The 18,263-nt window shown below is 38.6% G+C and overlaps 1 protein-coding gene across 1 annotated transcript in view; it reads left to right on the top strand.

Annotated features, from left to right (window-relative positions):
• The window catches only part of KCNK10 (potassium two pore domain channel subfamily K member 10), a 54,487-nt gene that overhangs the window by 5,711 nt on the left and 30,513 nt on the right, over window positions 1-18,263 (top strand). Inside the window, exon 2 of the mRNA XM_032230004.1 lies at window positions 17,855-18,192. Coding sequence (XP_032085895.1) covers window positions 17,855-18,192 — 338 coding nt within the window. The remainder of the gene's footprint in view (window positions 1-17,854; window positions 18,193-18,263) is intronic.

Genomic DNA, 18,263 nt, shown 5'->3' with positions numbered 1-18,263 from the left:
CTGACTATAAACAATGACACTACAAAGTAACAACAATGGTACCCTGGGATATCTTCAAGAAATGCCATGGTCTGCAAGCAAGAACTGTGGGACCACAAAATAATAGAAAATAAAAAAGCTAAAGTGCTCTGGGACTTTAGAATTCAAACTGACAAGCATCTGCCACACCATACCTCAGACTTAATAATGTTATTAAGAAAGACAAAATCATTTATTTCCTGGACATTGCAATGCCCAGGCACAGAAGAAGAGAAGAGAAAGAACTGGAGAAAATCACAAAATGTAAAGACTTGTAAATATAAGTAGAACAATTGTGGCAAAAAGAAAGCAAAGATAATAACAATAGTAATATACATCTTGGGTGCAATTCTAAAACATTTGTGATACCATTTGAGCAGCTGACAATCCACACCTGTTGTTGAAATAATAAATGTGTCCCTTTGCATGGCCACCATCCTTGGATTTGAATAATCCACACTGGGCACTAATTTTTAACCAAACTTAGACAGCATCTGAAATATATATTGTTTCTACAAAGAAGAACAAGAAAGTGGAATATTGTACACATTTGAAGAAGAGCTGAATTGTTACCAATTGGAAGATACTCTGTCACATACTCATTTCCTTTTAATGTATGCACATATTTGTCAGTATTATATTCACTGTCATATGCAATGTAATATTCTTAAGTTAGTTTTATAGCTCTAAAACTAAACCTTGAACAGATCCCTCAGAAATCATGTATGCCTGATTGTGAGCAATAATAAAAAACCTGGCAGGCCTTCAACAGTACTTGACTACATCAGTAGAGTCTGAGGATTGCAGTATAGAGGGTGTTCGGTCTGAGCAATGTGTCAGGTCCAGCATAATAAGCAAGGCAACCTGAAAAAATGCCCAAGATATCAGCATGGTCAGTGAGATCGCTGGTGATCTCAGTGTTAGATTTCTTCACTTTTTCCCTTCATGACTCTTGATGCTAAATTACTTGTAAGGTAGTTCCAGATCTCATGTATTTGTTGCCATGCCAAAAGAAGCAGGCCAATTTTTACATTTTAATTTTGTTACTCATGAGGTCTCAGGTCACAGAAATATGAGAGAAATAACACATTGACCATGTCAGAATAACTGTGCATCTGTTGTTTACAAATAATTCAAAGTGAATTACCCTTCCTTACTGGGAATTCTACTTTGGGGGTAGAAATTGAAGTATAGAATTGGTAGCGGGTGCCAAGCAAGACCGCTTTGTAATCTGAGTAAAGGACCAACTAGTTCAAATGCCATGGATATTACTGCCTTCTATAAAATCTTCTATTATTTATTTTCTGCAACTGTGGACCTGTTTTTCCCTCTCGCCTCTTCCGTAGCAGTGAGGCTAAAGGTTTAATGTAATGGATAAATCCCAAAATGTTCATATGTCTGGTGTTTGTATGGAGTGGAACAATTTCTTGCAAATAATCAAGTTGGTGTGTTAGCTTTTTTTAACTTGAACAACTGCGGAGTAAATTGCTCATTCTCTTACTTGAAATTTATCTCTCTACAAGAGTTGTGAATAACTCCATCAAGTTGCCCATTTATTAATCACAGTTTTGGACCTTATTCTGTTCTATTAATCCCTTGTCTACATTTGGATAAAAGCAAAGTTTGGAGGAGAGAATCTTGGAAAAAGAAAAAAAAACGTCATGAAGCAACAAGTGGCACTACTATAGTGATGCCATCCCACAGGACTCTTCTATGCCATAGGTATAAAACACTCTGACTTATGGGAGCTGTGTAGAGCTCATATCCCAGAAGAACTGACTCAGACGTCGACTCTTCTGGGAAGGTAAGCAGAAAACTCTGCAAGTCTTATGAAGAGATATCGGAAGTACTTTTTTAAAGTGCTATTTGCTAATTTCCCTCTAACATTCCTTGAAGACTCTCAATGCTATTCCAGTAAAAATAACAGACTTGAGCTCTAGTATGTTTTCCATGAGATGGGCTCATAAATCTTTTCTTAGATTAATTTGTAAGAAGGTCTCAAAAACTATTTTTTCGAACTCGCTTTTCCCAACTCCAAAACATCCCAAATTCTAAATCGGGATTGTCATTTGCTCAGGGTAATCACAGCCTATTTGGAAAGTGCTGGTTTGGAGAAAGCCCTTATAGATTATTTTTTAAGAAAAGCAATTAGAAAGGGAAAGAAACCTACCAATGTCATTCGTTTGTTTGACTTAGCAAAGTTTCATTGTCACTGCTATGGTGGATCCAGTAATAGCTGCATTTAATTAGTTTATAAAAGGTTGTGAGGTATTCTTACTGCAGTGACTGGCATCTGGAGCCCCAAGTATAAACAAGCTGTTGCACAAAAGTCGTGTTCTTGAAACCAAAATCCTACGGAAGCTGGTTGTTGTACGTGCTAAACTGTTTGTTCTCTTGTGTGGAGCAGTGGAATCGGATTCACTGAATGGCTGCAAAATATGTTCCCTGATGGCTTGTGCTGATGTAGAAAAATTGTAGAACTACTTGGCAAGCAACACATCTATAACTGGCCCCACTTTATTCAGATTTCAAGAAGCTATAGCTCAGCTTATTTAACATTGTTGCTCTGTGGACGTGAACTGGCAGAAGCTATGACACCAGTATCAATACAGGAAAAGAACAAAATGCTCTACTGAAAAGACTCTTCAAATAGAAAGGGGGAAAAAAAGACCAGGTATTTTTTGGAGATTTAAGATACTGCAATGATTCAGGGTGTGGATCTTGATTTGTGTTTGAACAACTCAGTTCTTGCCAGTTTTGAAGACCCTGGAAACATATAAAGCTATATGATGATGATGATGATGATGATCATCAGTCAACAATCATCAATTATCCACCATCATCATCTTGTATTGTGCCTGACACTCAGTTTGGATGTTGGAATATCAGAGCTTGATTTGTGTCTTTATAAAGCAATTTTGTGTTTAAAAAAAATGCAAATGTTTGAAATTTCAAGAACTGAAAAAGAATACAAAGTGTAGGATTTATTTCATCTAAAATGTGGGTGGTCGAACATTTTGATGAACTAATAGGCTGTACCCAGCTTTGGATTTAACACCCTAAATGCGCGAGAGCATAAATGTATCCTGTCTGCAACTTGTTAATGCAGCCATGCCTTTCCCAGGGATTATACAGCTGCTTTAAAGTGTTTACAGTTTAAAGTACCTTTTCTAAATTTATTCTGGAGCATTATTGCAGATTTATTAAGTAATTAATAAAACTGATCAGGCAAATGAAATTGATCTTAAGAACATATTATTATTATTATTATTAGATTTAAACAATGGATTTATTTTGTAGAACTGAAGGTGGTGCATGTAATGCTCTTGCTTCTATTTTCCCCATAGAGGGGAGGGAAGGAGCTATATCTCCCTGAGACATGGCTTCAAGGTCAGACTGCATACCAACTCACACTGAAAGTGACCCTTCTGAAAACATCTTTGAAATTGATTGGGCAATGGGGGCCAGCAATGGGAAGTACCTAACAGGGAGAAAATTACACTTGGGAATTTTGGCATGCAAATTTCAGTTTGCTCTACTGTCTTTCACTTGACCTTTAGTAAACTATACATTTCTCAACAAACGGAGTTAAGGATCATTCTTGTTTAAAGGTTCAAGTTGAGGCAGGGATGACACCAGCCTAAAATCATTTAGCTGCTTTTCATGCCTAAGAGAGAGCTAAATCTCTCAATAGTTTCCGTGTTCCAATCTTACCCTTAATTACCATCTCTCCCTCCACCTCTCTCTCTTTTGTGATACTATGAAAAAGTTCTCAAAGGAAATATAATTATTTCTCATTTCCTACTAGTACAACTCGTCATCTTTGTGAGAAAGCAGTATTTCTGGAGGGAGTCTTTTTTTGGTTACCAACGGCAGCTTTTATGTATCTATGTGTTATATCATTAAGTATTTCAAAAGATGGACAGCCTCATTTGGCACTGAACATCCCTAGATCGCTGAGTCAGATAGTGTATGTATGTGCATGTGGACTGACTTGCCCAACAGGAGTCTGATAGCACCTTTTTGAACTGTGGCTTGCAAAAGCTTATGTCTTTTTATAAAATTGGAAAAGTTGGATAAAGTCCTACCAGAAACTTTCCAATTGTTTTGCAACCGTGAACTAACACAGCTTTCCTCCTACAAGTTTGCCCACCTTAATTTGTCTTCGCATCTCTACCTCCTTCCCAGTGTCTTTGAATAGGCTCATTGCAGAAAAGAAGAAACAAATGAAGCTTCTTCCCAGGGACTCTCTTTGAAGATAGTTGATTTCTACCACTTGCAAGAAATCAGCAATTTTGAACAGAACCAATTGGGCTTTGGTGTTTTCCAGCACTCTTATTGAAAATTGTTGGCATTCTAGTATTATTGGCAAATAGTAACAAATTGTAAATTGTTATGTATCTGCTCAATGAGCAGGTGGCAAAAATACTGCCTACTCTGTTATTAAAGCTAATTCTTTGTTATTGTTCAAAGAGTGTATACAAGTATTTTTCATATTAAATTAAAATGTCCTCCAAATCAAAGGTCTCCAACCTTGGCAACTTTAAGACTAGCAGAGTTCAACTCCCAGAATTCCCCATCCAGCTGGCTGGGGAATTCTGGGAGTTGAAGTCTGCCAGGGTTAAAGTTGCCAAGATTGGCTCTAAATCAAGCTTCACTCTTTATATCATATGGACCCATTCAAGTTCCACAGTCCTTAGATGTGGGAGTTTTTGGTGGTCTCCCATTCAAGTATTAACTAGGTTCTGGTACTGTTTATTATCTTTCAAAATCAGCCCAAATTGGCTAGATGTAGCCACCTGTTGAGACCTCATACTGAATAGGGGGCTGAAACAAAGAAAAGAAAAACAAACCCTCGAAACTTAGACAATTTAAGATGCAAAGAAGCCAATGATATCTCAGAATTAAAAAGTCAGTGAAGTAAAGCCAACCATATATGGCTAACATTTTCAGCATGTTCAAATTCCTTTGATTTAAATCTTTATGGCTGTGCTTTACTGCCAGGATTCGAGGCATAATCACTGGGATTGCAAGCAATCCAAAGATTATTGAAACTGGAATACAACAAACAGGCACCATTACTTGTTTTTAGCAGAAACTCTGCTTGGTGGCCTGCAAATTAATCGGTCTTCAAAAAAATATGGTGAGCTAAAATACACATTGTGTTAAGAACATTATTTCAAACTGTAGAAGCTTCATATGTGTGCAAAATATATCTCTAACCCTGAAATTAGGGTTACAGATTGGAATTACACTGTAACAGAGAACTTAAATTTTTAAGTTCTTTAAGTTCTTAAGTTCTTTAAGATAATATTTTAATTATCTTCAAAAATCAATTTGCTAGAATTGGATTAGCAGTCATAAACTGGATGGTATGTCCTTCCCTCTCCTGACAGGCCAAGATATATATAAAAACTCTAACTTAAATTCTAGTATGCATTTAATGGAACATGTGATTGGCCTATATAAAATTGGTATAGTATTGCAAAAACCTTAGAATTTGGAGACCAGCAGCCTCACATAATGCTGGTGTTATCATTTCTTCATGACTTCTATGCAGTGCCGTTCCTGTGTTCACCCAGAAGCATGTCAGATTTTCAGAAAGTGCTCTCCAAGGTGCTGTAGTGTTTCTCTAGGCTGGCAAGACCTGCCAGCTCAATGAAATGCAGTAGAAGAAAAGGGGGAAAAAGGAGCAGTTCCTGCTTTAGCATGCAGACGTTTAGTAGCAATTTGTGCTATAATGTAGTCTGCCCTTGTAGCAGTCTGTCATTTGTTGCTCTCTCAAGTGACACTTGTAAAACGTCCACCTGAGCAAGCCTTACAGAATGTTCTTTGTTTTGCTTGTAGTAAGGTTATTTGAGGGTCTCTCTCTCTCTCTCTCTCTCTCTCTCTGTTTCTCTGTCTGTCTTTCTCTCTGTCTCTGTCTCTCTCTGTCTTTGTCTGGCTCTGTCTCTGTCTTTTGTCTCTGTCTCTCTGTTTCTGCCTGTATCTGTCTCTCTCTCTCTGTCTGTCTGTCTCTGTCTGTCTGTCTGTCTGTCTCTCTCTCTCTGTCTGTCTGTCTGTCTCTCTCTGTTTCTGTCTCTGTTTCTCTGTCTCTGTCTCTCTGTGCCTCTGTCTCTGGTTCTGTCTCTCTCTGTCTCTCTGTCTCTCTGTCTCTCCCTCTGTCCCAGTCAGGGGTGGGTTCCTCCCGGTTCGCACCGGTTCTTGCGATCCGGTTCGTCAGTGAACCCGGAAGTAATTAACTTCCGGGTTCCTAGCTCCTAGCCCCTGTCGCTGGGTGCCTGCAGGGTTTTTCTTTTTAAAAAACGCCTCTCCGGAGAGGAAGCCCTGTCAAAGCGCACCTTTCCCGCCTCGGCGGCTGAAGGGACCACCCCGCCACTTTATCTTCCTCCTCCTCCTCCTCCTCCCCTTTTGCCCTGAGTAGCAGCAATGGCAGCTGAGCCAGGAAAGGGGCGCTTTGGCAGGGCTGTGGAAGCTCTGTCAAAGCGCACCTTTCCCGCCTTGGCGGCTGCAGGAACCACCCCGCCGCTTTATCTTCCTCCTCCTCCTCCTCCCCTTCTGCCCTGAGCAGCAGCAATGGCAGCCGAGCCGGGAAAGGGGCGCTTTGGCAGGGCTGTGGAAGCTCTGTCAAAGCGCACCTTTCCTGCCTTGGCGGCTGCAGGAACCTCCCCCTCCCCTTCCGCCCTCAGCAGAGCCGGGAAAGGGGCGCTTTGGCAGGGCTTCCGCCGCACCCCCAAGGACTGCTGACCTCGCGCCGCCGCTTCTTCTTCTTCCCCGGCCTTCCCAGTTAGCTTGCTTGAAACTCCGAGGAGGCGGGAGGAGGGTCGCAGGAGTGGAAGTGGTGGGAGGTCTCCCCGGCCGGGAAGAGCTGAGAGGCTGCCGGCCCCTTTCGCAGGAAAGTTAACTTTTCTTGGCGAAATCCTGCCCCCCCCCGCGTGGGTGAGTGGTCGGCTGTCCTCTTCCCGTAAGCCGCCCAGAGTTACCTGTGTGTGAGGTGGGCTGCCCTATGCATTTGCGTGTGTGCGCTGGAAAGAGAGTGAAAAAGAGAGGGAGAAATAATTATATTAATTAGATAGATCAGTCTTTCTCCACCTTGGAGACTTGAAAGTGTGTGGACTTCAACTCCCAGAAAGGGAGTTGGGAGAAAGGGAGAAAGGAGGAGAGAATGAAAGGAAGATGGGAGAAAGAAGAAAGGGGTAAGGAGAGGAGGATGGAAAGGAGAGAAAGAGGGGGAGAGAGGGTAGAAAGGGGAAGAGGAAGAGCAGGAGTAGGAGAAAGGTAAGGGAAGAAGGAAGGGGAAGGAGAGCAGGAAGGAAGAAAGTAGAGAAGGGAGGAAGGGAGAAAAGAAAGGGAAAATAAGGTGGTGTTATAACAGGAGGAAGGGATGGTAAACAAAGCAACCCAAACTGTATATTATAACCTATTAAATGAAATAATAAATGTATAAGAATGATAAATGTTAAAACACTTGTAACCAAACGACATGCTATATGTGATGATGGGTTTTTTTCTTTTTGTTTTGTTTTGTTTTTATTGTTGTGGGTATGTGTCGTCTATGTAACAAAAAATAAATAAAAAAAAAATATTTTTATAAAAAGGTGGAGAAACACTGAGATAGATGATAATGAGATGAGGGAGGGAGAGGGAGAGAGAGAGAGAGAGACCATAACTAGATAGACAGATAGGCAGGCAGATAGACGGATGGATAGAGAGAAAGAGAGAGAGATAGGTAGGCAAGCAGATAGATGGATGGAGAAAGAGAGGGGGAAAGAGGGAGAGGGATACCATAACTAGATAGGCAGGCAGATAGACAGACAGATGGATGGATGGATAGAGAGAGAGAGGATGTATATAATTAAGGTGACCAGACGTCCCTAGCGAGGTCGCGGGCTGGCAGTAACTGCCGCGGCCTAGCTCCCCACCCCCGGTCAATGGTGTCCCTCTTTACCAATCTGAAAATCTGGTCACCTTACTTGTTTAGGTAATTCTGAGGTGGTTGATGGTTCTGTGAGTGCCTGTCCTTTATAATTTTCCACATTGCCTTGATGGTTTTTATTCCAGTGACTTTGTCTTTCCTGTTCTTAGGCTTAGGAAAAAAAACCTGGTTTCATTGGCAGTCTTTTTTGGGGGGGGGGGGGGGATTTTTATTTTTTTGGTGTTTTCCTAGCACTGTCATAGTTTGTGGGTGTGGGTGGGTGTGGGTGGGTGTGTAATGTCCCACAGTTATCTATGCATTAATAATGATCTAGTAATATTAATAATATCTAGTAATTAGTAATATCTAGTAATAACATCGTCTTGGCCACTCCCACCAGGTCACATGGGTGGCAGGCCACTCCCATCCGGTCACATGGGTGGCAAGCCACTCCCATTCGGTCACATGGGCAGCAAGCCACTCCCACAAAGGAGGCCACGCCCACAGAGTAGGTTCGAACAATTTTTGAAACCCACCCCTGGTCCCAGTCTCTCTACTTCTGTCTCTCTGTGTCTCTGTCTCTGGTTCTGTCTCTCTCTGTCTTTATCTCTGTCTCTCTGTTTCTGTCTCTCTCTTTCTCTCTCTCTGTCTGTCTCTATCTCTCTCTGTGTTTCTCTGTCTCTGTCTTTCTACCTCTGTCTCTCTGTGTCTCTGTCTCTGTGTCTCTGTCTGTCTCTATCTGTCTTTGTCTCTGTCTGTCTATCTGTCTGTCTCTGTTTCTCTCTCTCTCTGTCTCTCTGTCTGCCTCTGTCTGTCTGTTTCTCTTTCTCTGTCTGTGTCTCTCTGTCTATGTTTCTGTCTCTCTGCATCTCTGTCTCTCTCTGTGTCTATCTGTCTGTCTGTCTCCAGTTATCCCTGACCATCCTACAAGTTCAGAGGTGCTTGACATGGACCACGTTAAGTTGTCAATAGTGTCATCTGATGGTACTCCAAAGTGTGCCTTCTCTATTACAGTGCATGTGCTATTTCCATCCTGCCCCCCCCCCCAAAAAAAAGATCTGGCTGGTCCCAAGCGTGCCATTAGCCTTTTAAAACTAGTACTGGGCTAGGAAGACACATGAATCCATGGTGTGTGTGTATGTGTGTGTGTGTGTGTGTGTGTGTGTGTGTGATGTCATTTTTTTATTCTCAATATGGTATACTGGATTTGGTTTTTTATTGTTACATTTATTTTATTTCTCCTAGCCATCCAGAGTTGCTCTGCAAGTGGGTGGCCATATAAATTGAAGGAAGGAAGGAAGGAATATTGCTGCTGTTGTCCTTGGCAACTCATTGTTACACATTTTGCTATGACAGATTTATGAAAGCTCTTAATCTGGTGCTTTCTGAATTTAAGGAAATAATTATGTCACCTATTATCAAAATACTATTTCTGGGCTGCAGAGGGGGATATTGTGACCAATACTTTATAGGAAGAGCTAGAAGGAATTATAGAAATGGCTAGTTAAGTTAGTAAGTCCAATTCCCTGTTAAATATTTTTTGTTTATTAAATTTGTTTGCACATCTTGCTGCAAGGTGATTCTCTTATTTGCATTTGAATCTGAATTAAAGCATTTCTAACAAGTGTTTGTCCTCCATTGGTAGAACATCCATTGGTACATGGTTCCAATTTGTTCTTACAAAGTTTTTGCTAACATTAAATTCTGTTACTTAAAGCATTGTTCTAAATTGATATATTTGTTCTATATTTCTCTGTATATTGAGAGAAGACAGGTCTTTTGTATGATACTTATTCAGCCATTTAAAATTTGCCATTAAATTCTGCTAGGTTGCTTTTTCTTAAGGCTAAATCTTTCTCTTTGCAGGGCTTAGATTTTCTGTTCTTTGATTATCCTTGCTGATCTTCTCTGAAGCTGTTTCAATTTATCCTAATCTTTCTTAAATCGTAAAGTTGGGAACATGACATCATTTTCAGGGACAGGTCTGATAATAGGGTGTGTCAAAAATAGATAAGAAATAGATGGAATATTTTCTTATCCCTAGAAAACCTATTAAAATGCAAGGGGTAAATAATTAGATAATATTTTTAGAAGAGCAAACACTGATAAAAAACTTGGATGAAAATTTTGTAATCCATTCATCATCCATCATTTTCCCACCATGACATTCAATGCTGTATTTGGTCATCTTTTTAGGACCTTATTTAACCTGTTCGGCTTAATTTCAGGAAAGCTACTGCATCTTTGCTGTGGTTCTAAATGTGTGCATTGTTGTTGATTTGTCCTTATATTAAGAAGTCTGTTAACTTACTCTTCAGAAATACATTTCATGAATTTTACCTCCAGAACTGTGTTTTCAGAAAACTAATATTAAAAGCACTTTGTTATGTTTTTTTAAATATTATTTTTGTTCTATATGTTGCATACAAATGTAGCTGATTGATCAGTCATGAACTTTGAAAAAATCGTTAGGAATAATAAAACGACTTGCTTCTAATGGGCATAGTTAAGCATATAAGGAGTTATCATAACAACCATATTTTATGTATGGATGACATGGAGTCAGAATTTAATGATTATTTGGTATAATCACTTCATTCTCTGCACCTTTAGGCCTATTGAGTACCAGCTGTTGTGCACCGAAGGGGGTAGCAGCTTCATGTCCTATCTGTGCATTTACAGAGACATTTGAGTAGCTGCTTTTGACAACTGACAGATGGAAGAGGTGGTGTTTTTTTAAAAAAAAAATCTGGCTCTTCTTGGATTTCCATATAATTGGGAGTGTTCTGTTGAATAAGAGAAGGAGTAGGACTAAAATTTAAACTAGATTAAAAACGTTAAAGGCTGGAACATGCATATGTACTATTTGGTCTCTTCTCATTTGAGTATCTCCATTGAGACTGGTGATTTTGATCCAAACTGAGTGGTATGAAAGTTCTGTCAGAAATGCTTATTTTCTTATGCATGATACTTCACACTTCAGACAGATATGTAGTAATGAATTCGCCTGTGCTTTTTATGATACAAAGGCTATCTGCTTGCCTGCCTATCTGTCTGTATATCCATCCACCTACAGTATCTCCTTGCTTACTGTTATTGTTTGAGTTACTGATTTCCACAAAAACAAATTTAAAAATCTGTAAAAGGTTTTTTTCTCTATTTCAAGCTAATTAGGGCCTGTTTTAGTCCAAGAAATATTAATTCCTGGTGTTTCAATTATAGCTACGACAGCTGTACAAAAATTAAACAAAAGTATTTTTATGAGATACTAGATGATAAAGTACAGAAATAGTTCAACAAAACATCGTTTTCATGTGACAATTTAAAGTACTCATCTGAAATAACATTTGACTGATGTGACATTTAAGCTTTGTTGCCACATGAGTCTCTTGACTCCAAAGAGAAGAATCATACAACAAAAAGTATCTTTGTTACATAAGTTTATCCAGACCTTACATGATACTATCTTTTGGGGAATGAAAATGATCATTTTGAAACGTTAAAATTATTAGGAAACACTTAGCTAGCTGTAGAGTCACTGAGTATGTTCGGGGGGGGGGGGGATAACGAAATGCATGGATAGACAAAAGAGGCCCTGTCATAAAACTTGAACTGTTATTTTGGATTTTTGGTATTTAAATCAAATGGAAAAGGTTTTTTCCTCTCCTCTTCCCATGATTTAAATAGATACTTGGCATCCTGTCCTCATTTAGTGACCACAATCATCATAATCTTTTAACAACCCCATAAACCCTTGTGGGGTGGAATCTGGATAACTGAATGGAGCTGAGTATTTACTGGCCGGATGCCCTTCCTGTTGCCAATGTAGAGCTATATTCAGCAGATATATTCTCATTGTGCCCAGAGAGAGAAATAACTGCCTCTACCTAGGATCAAACTCACAGCCACCTCATTGTGAGGCGAGAGCTCCACCGCTAGGCCACTGCACCATTCATTGAGTCACCACAATGTATTCCTTAAATTAGAAGCAGAAAGGTTGCTCAGTGAAAGAAAGAGCAAGAGAATGACACTGTAAAGATTATTGCTTGCTGCCATCTCATTCAGATAAATTTTCTCATACAGTGTCCTTTGCCTGACCCATTTTTCTTTTTATAGTCTCCTCATAGGTAAGAGAGATTGCTTTAAAAAGCTATCGCTTCCTGAGCTGATTGTCTAAAAAGTGTTAACCTCAAGTTGACAGGCTCTGCTCTGTGACCTTAATTGGTTGATTGGAATGATGCCTGAAACTGACCAGACCTTAATATTTTCATATTGATGGCTTTTGTCATCAGATGGCTGAAATTTGGTCATACATGGATGCATTAGTTAGAAAATATTTTTTTTAAATTACTGTCATATTTGTGAACGGTTGCTAAATGGGTAACTACTAAGAGAGCAGTGGCTGTATACCTACTTACCTTTTAGATAGCTTGTCAAAGCTTGCTCATCATCATGACTAAGTCATATAAACATTAAGCCACACTGTGGTGTATTTCAGTTTGACATAATGTAATGGGCAAAATAAGCCAGTTTTGATTTATTTGACAAACCATGCTTAAGCAAATCTAGACAGCATACTAAAAAGCAGAGACATCATCCTGCCAACGAAAGTACTCTAGGCTATGGTTTTCCCAGTTGCAATGTATGGCTATGAAAATTGGACCATAAGAAAGGCTGAGCACCAAAGAGTTGAGGCCTTTGAACTATGGTACTGGAGAAGACTCCTGTGTGTCCCTTGGACTGCAAGGTGATCAAACTGGTCAGTCATAGAGGAGTTCAACCCTGACTGCTCTTTAGAAGGGCAGATCCTGAAAATGAAACTCAAATACTTTGGCCACTTAATGAGAAGGAAGGACTCACTGGAGAAGAACCTAATGCTGGGAAAGATTGTGGGCAAGAGAAGAAGGGGACAACAGAGAATGAGGTGGCTGTATGGAGTCACTGAAACAGTAGGCATGAGCTTAAATGGACTCCAGAGGATGGTAGAGGACAGGAAGGCCTGGAGGAACATTGTCCATGGGATTGTGATGAGTCGGACATGACTTTGCAACTAACAACAACAAATGCTTAAGAGACCATGGTTTAGCAAGATGCAGAAATCAAGTCTATATATTGATGTATAATTATCAATCCAGAATCTGTGGAAGGTTTTGGGACTCTGAAAATTATTGGTCGGATCTAAAAACTTGGTTAGGCTTGCTTCCATGCAAAATAACAAGAATTGTGCTTGAACAGGTCTCGGGTCCACTAAGCTGAGCCCTCAAGTCCCAGTTTTAATGTTGCCTGAAAAAATCAAATGCTTCTTGGTCATTTTGTACAAAGTGTTTGTGGCAGAGAACACATAGAGGACTTTGGCATTTAAAGTTCCAGATTCTTACTTCATTTGGAACTTCCATTCCTTGCTCAGGTGGATTAGTAATAAAACATAATTTGCACATTTGGGGTTCAGGGTTGCTTATTTTCAGAGAGAAAGTTAACCAAATGTATTGGTACTTATAGCAAAGTGCTGGCATATTACTGAATTTAGCAGTGCTAACACTGCATTAGAGAATTCACTTCAGGGAAATGGAGCAGCTGTTCTTTTAGTTTATCTAGATGAACTGCATCTTCTCACTGTTATGGGGCTATTAAAGTGCAAATGATCTCATCTTGGCAGAAAGAAAAAGTTTCTCCCGACTGCCTTCAGATATACCTTAGTCTGCAGTGCAATTATTCTAGAGTCAGGACATTCTATGAGATAACTTGTTGCATTTCCTATTGTCACAACTCAGTAATTTTTTTTAAAGCAGATTTGATTCTGTAGTGGGCATTTTAATTGGATCTTTAACTATCAATTTGCAAACATAATGACAGTGGAAATGGAGCTAAGACAAGAGGGCATTAGCACCTTTCTTTTTCAGCATCAGTTAAAAATCTAAGCTAACCAAATTGCATCCCTTTAAGTTTTTAGTGTCTGGTTCTTTTCTATTTTATGTATTTTTATTTTATTATTTTACTTTTTTCATACATATTATTTCATGTATTGAGTACTGTTTCTATGTCAGCAGTCCCCTGAGAATTCAAGTTCATATATATAGAGTTTCTTCTAATCCGATCCATACAGCAACCCATTGGGATAGATTGTTTTAGGAATAAAGCTGGTGAGGCAGAGACTGGCAATTTTCAAGTTAGAGAGAACCACTATGCCAACCTAGATCAGGTTTCTGTAAATAAATAAAAAATCACAGCCAGAAGAGGCTATACTGTAGTTTCAGCAATATCAGCCTGCTCAAAGTACTTGAGAAAGCTTTGATCGCCTAGAATAATCTCCCACAACCTGGTGCTCTCCAGGTATATTGGGAATATCTTTCATATCAATTCCGGTTGATACGACCATGCTAGTTATGAATGCTGAGACATAGTTACAGCACATCTGGAGTGCACTGAACTAACTTAATACTTCCTAAAGAATATGACAAACAGAGTCAATGGAGAAGTCAGATTTACTTAACAACATGTTCCTAACTTAACAACTGCAGTGATTCACTGAACAATTGTGGCAAGAAAGATAATAAAATTGGGCAATATTTATTTAACAGCTGTCTTCTTAGCAACAGAAATGTTGGGCTCAATTGTGGTCATAAGTCAAAGACTACCTGTATATTTCCCACTTTTAGCTGGAACTGACATTACTGAGGTGTAGTCAGCTTGTGATCCACTAATATCTCAAGGGCCCAAGGAAATTAGAATTTTAGTTGGGCATTCTGTAGCAGGTGTCCTAAAGGAAAATAATAATATATGATTATTTTTATGAATGTATTATTTTACTTACTTTAGGTAGATAAATAATTTCTAAACACCCAAACTAAAATGAACTAAGCTGATAAGGCTACAGAAACTGACATTTCAAATGGCTTGTTTCTGGCTCCTTAATGTTTCAATAGAGCATTCTCTCTAAACAAACAGGAACATACCTCTCTCCAGTGATATCATCTGTGGCATAACACCTGGCAAAGTCTCCTTTGAGGCATAACAATCTGCTAATTTAAAGTGTATGTTGCATAAACTGAGATTTGTTACCATGTTTAATGAGAGAGCTTAAAACCTATTTCACGAAGGCTTAACAAACAAACTCAAAGTAGAGAAAGCTGTACTGGAAAAGCAGATTCTTAAGAGACCTTTTCCAGAAATGAGGCTAATGAAAATCTATTTTTTTGGACTCAGAAAAAACGGAAAGCACAAGTTATGTGTGCCAGTTAGGGCCATGCAATAGTCTGAATTAGAAGAGGAAAGAATCACAGAGATGTTTAGGTATTAGCCCTTGGAAGTTCCTTAAACATGAGCCCACTGGAATTGGATGGCCAATAATTTAGATAAATTAATAAAATTAAAAAGTCCTTTCCTGGGATCCTACAAGTAGTCTAGAGGGCTCATGTTGAATACAACCATGTATGGGGTAGCTCTTTTCATGGAGGCAAACTTTGTCTGGAATGCTTCATTATCCCAGCATTTTCTTCATAATGCTAAGAAAAAGGAAAAAAAAAATAGTGACCATAACAGAATAATACAGAGGGGAAAAAAACACCTACATTATAACATCTCTAGAAAGTTCTTTGAGCTTGCAGCTGTGCCCATGTGAACTGTGTGTAGATCTTATAATAAGTACTTTGTGGAGACTGAATTTGCTATTTATGATGATTATACCTCTCCCAAGAGAGGGATAACTTAATTTAGATACTTGGTTACTTGCTAATCTATCCAAGCATACCCAATAGTGAACTTTCCAGTGGATAACATTCTGCTTCTGGATGTTACTGATATGTAGAATCTAGGGAATTGCTTTAGAGTAGTTCATATAGTTCAATATTGTTGACACAGAATGGCAGAAGTCTTTTTAGAGCCCAACCTAAAGCTGCCAAGGGCAGAATTTGTTGTCTGCTTCCATTCTTGTTGGGCTTACACGTTGCTTACAGTTGGTTGCAATTTTCTATGGATGAAAAGTGTTTCTCATGTCAGGTTTTGCTATGATATGCCCAAAATTCATAAATGTTGATACAGTACTACTTACATGATTAGGATATTTTACTGAGTACTAATTATTAGTAAGGGTGAAGTCTAAGTAATATGTTTGAATAATGTTTTACATTATTTATTTCATATCAACAAACAGCCACAAAATTTAGCAATGGAAATATCTTTCAGTCCAACTCATTTACCTATTGTAAGATTGGTTATACAATTTATACTTTGGGGAATAAAGATAGATTGTTTGGAATATTTTTTAACAGATTGGAGCATTTGTTTTTTACTGGTTATTTCCACAATTCACCTCACATGATATGCTTAGTAATCACTCTACTGTATGAGGAAGACAGGCCTGCTGTGGCTGTATATAAATAAATACCAAAGCTGACTTCATTTGTTTATTTTCAAGATACAAAGACTTAAATGGAATTCAAGAATAACGAATACTATTTTCTTTTATTACAAGTAACTGAGGAATAGTTACTGAGAGGGAGGATCATTGGTCAATGAGCTGTAATCTGCCATGGATTAGGAATGTGATCCAACATGCACAAAATTAAATTTAGATTTATGAGACTATTTTATTTCTAGTTCTGAACGAATATCATTATTCAGACTGTAGATAAACATAGTTTCTGTCCTAAAATATTGAGAAAAGTATTTTAATTTTCATTAATTTGTATCATTTTCATGAATATAATTTTTCCAATTGAAACAAACAGTAGAATCTCCATTCAGTAAGAGAACCAGGTTGCTCCTTATTCCCCATCATCTTCATATATCTGTGCATGTTATTTCAGTCTTTCTGAAAATAGAGAAATAGGCAGAGACAAAAATAAGCTTCATAAACCTAAGTAGGGATATATAAATTTTTCAAATTCATGTCATTTCAAATTCAAAACAACTCATTTTGGGATTGGAAAGTCCTTAACAGCTGTTCTTTGGATGGAATGGGCTGTTTTGATGATTTCGAAAGAAGTTTGAGCTTGAAATGGGTTGTTTTGTATTCAGAATAGTTAAAAAGATTTTGTAGACCTCAGCTGTTTATCTCTTGTTTACTTTAAATTGAAGAACCATCTACATGAGTACTAGAATTTATAAAATATTTAACCTCCTATATTTTCACTTTGGGGCAGGGTGAACTTGAGAGGGCAGCTGAATACAAATATTTTTGCTTATTCTTAACTATTGTACCATGCTAGCATTTGAGGGCAAAAGAAGAGCAGCTTTAAGAATTTTGGCTTCCGATCTAGGGCATTTATTCCAAGTCTGTGATAGAAACAACATGGCTATATTGGCACTTTTCATTATATTTTAGCCAACAGTTAATTAGAAAATCGTCTCTTAATTTATGGGAAAACAGTTTGAGCTATGGTCACTCCCCATCTTTGGTGATTAATTGCCATTTCCCAGGAGGTGGAATTTCAATCAGAGAAGTAGTACGTGTGTGCAGGTGTAGATTCTCTAGCCCAATTCCCATTTGAAAACCTTGCATCAGTTAAAGTTTCCTCAGAAAATGTTAATTAACTCTCTAATGCCAAACCATAGGCATTATCCATACCAAGGATTTATTATGGAGGTACTGAAGCTACCTACTCTGCTTCATATTGTGTAGGAATTAACATGGAGGATTTCCCATGAACTTGAAAAGCTATTATCGTTAGCAATAACTATGTTTATACAGCAGCAGCTGAAAATATAAAAAGGTTATAATTTTGAGACACAACCAATTATTTAAATATAGGATTTGGCACGTTCAGTCTTTAATTAGGCTAGCAAACATTTCAAGTTTGGATAAAGCTACCCGGCAGTGTGGGAAATTATTGAACCATTATTGTGATTCAGTGTAACGCAGCTACAGAAAAAGCCAGGATACCATATACAGATTTAACACAGCAATTTTTTTTTCTATTCCAGTGATTGTGCCGGCAACGGTTCCCTCAGGTTGTGTTCCTGTGACCAATAAGACTAATATACCCCAGCCAGCACCACGACTCTCTATTTCATCTCCTCGGGCAACTGTGATTGCCAGTATGGAAACCCCCTCACAGGGTTTGCAGACAGTCATGAAGTGGAAAACAGTGGTAGCCATTTTTTTTGTGGTAGTGGCCTATCTGGTCACAGGAGGTCTTGTGTTTCGTGCTTTGGAACAGCCAGAAGAAAGCAGTCAAAAAATCAGAATTGCCAATGATAAAGCAGAATTCCTCCAAGAGAACAACTGTGTATCCCAGCAGGAGTTGGAGGCATTGATTAAGGTGAGAACATCAGAATGGATACCACATATTGGGAAAATTGCTTTTAAAAATCTAAATAAGGTATAATTTTA

Source organism: Thamnophis elegans, chromosome 1 (assembly GCF_009769535.1).
Source record: "Thamnophis elegans isolate rThaEle1 chromosome 1, rThaEle1.pri, whole genome shotgun sequence".
Lineage (NCBI taxonomy): Eukaryota > Metazoa > Chordata > Lepidosauria > Squamata > Colubridae > Thamnophis > Thamnophis elegans.
This window is presented reverse-complemented; position numbering and strand designations above follow the sequence as displayed.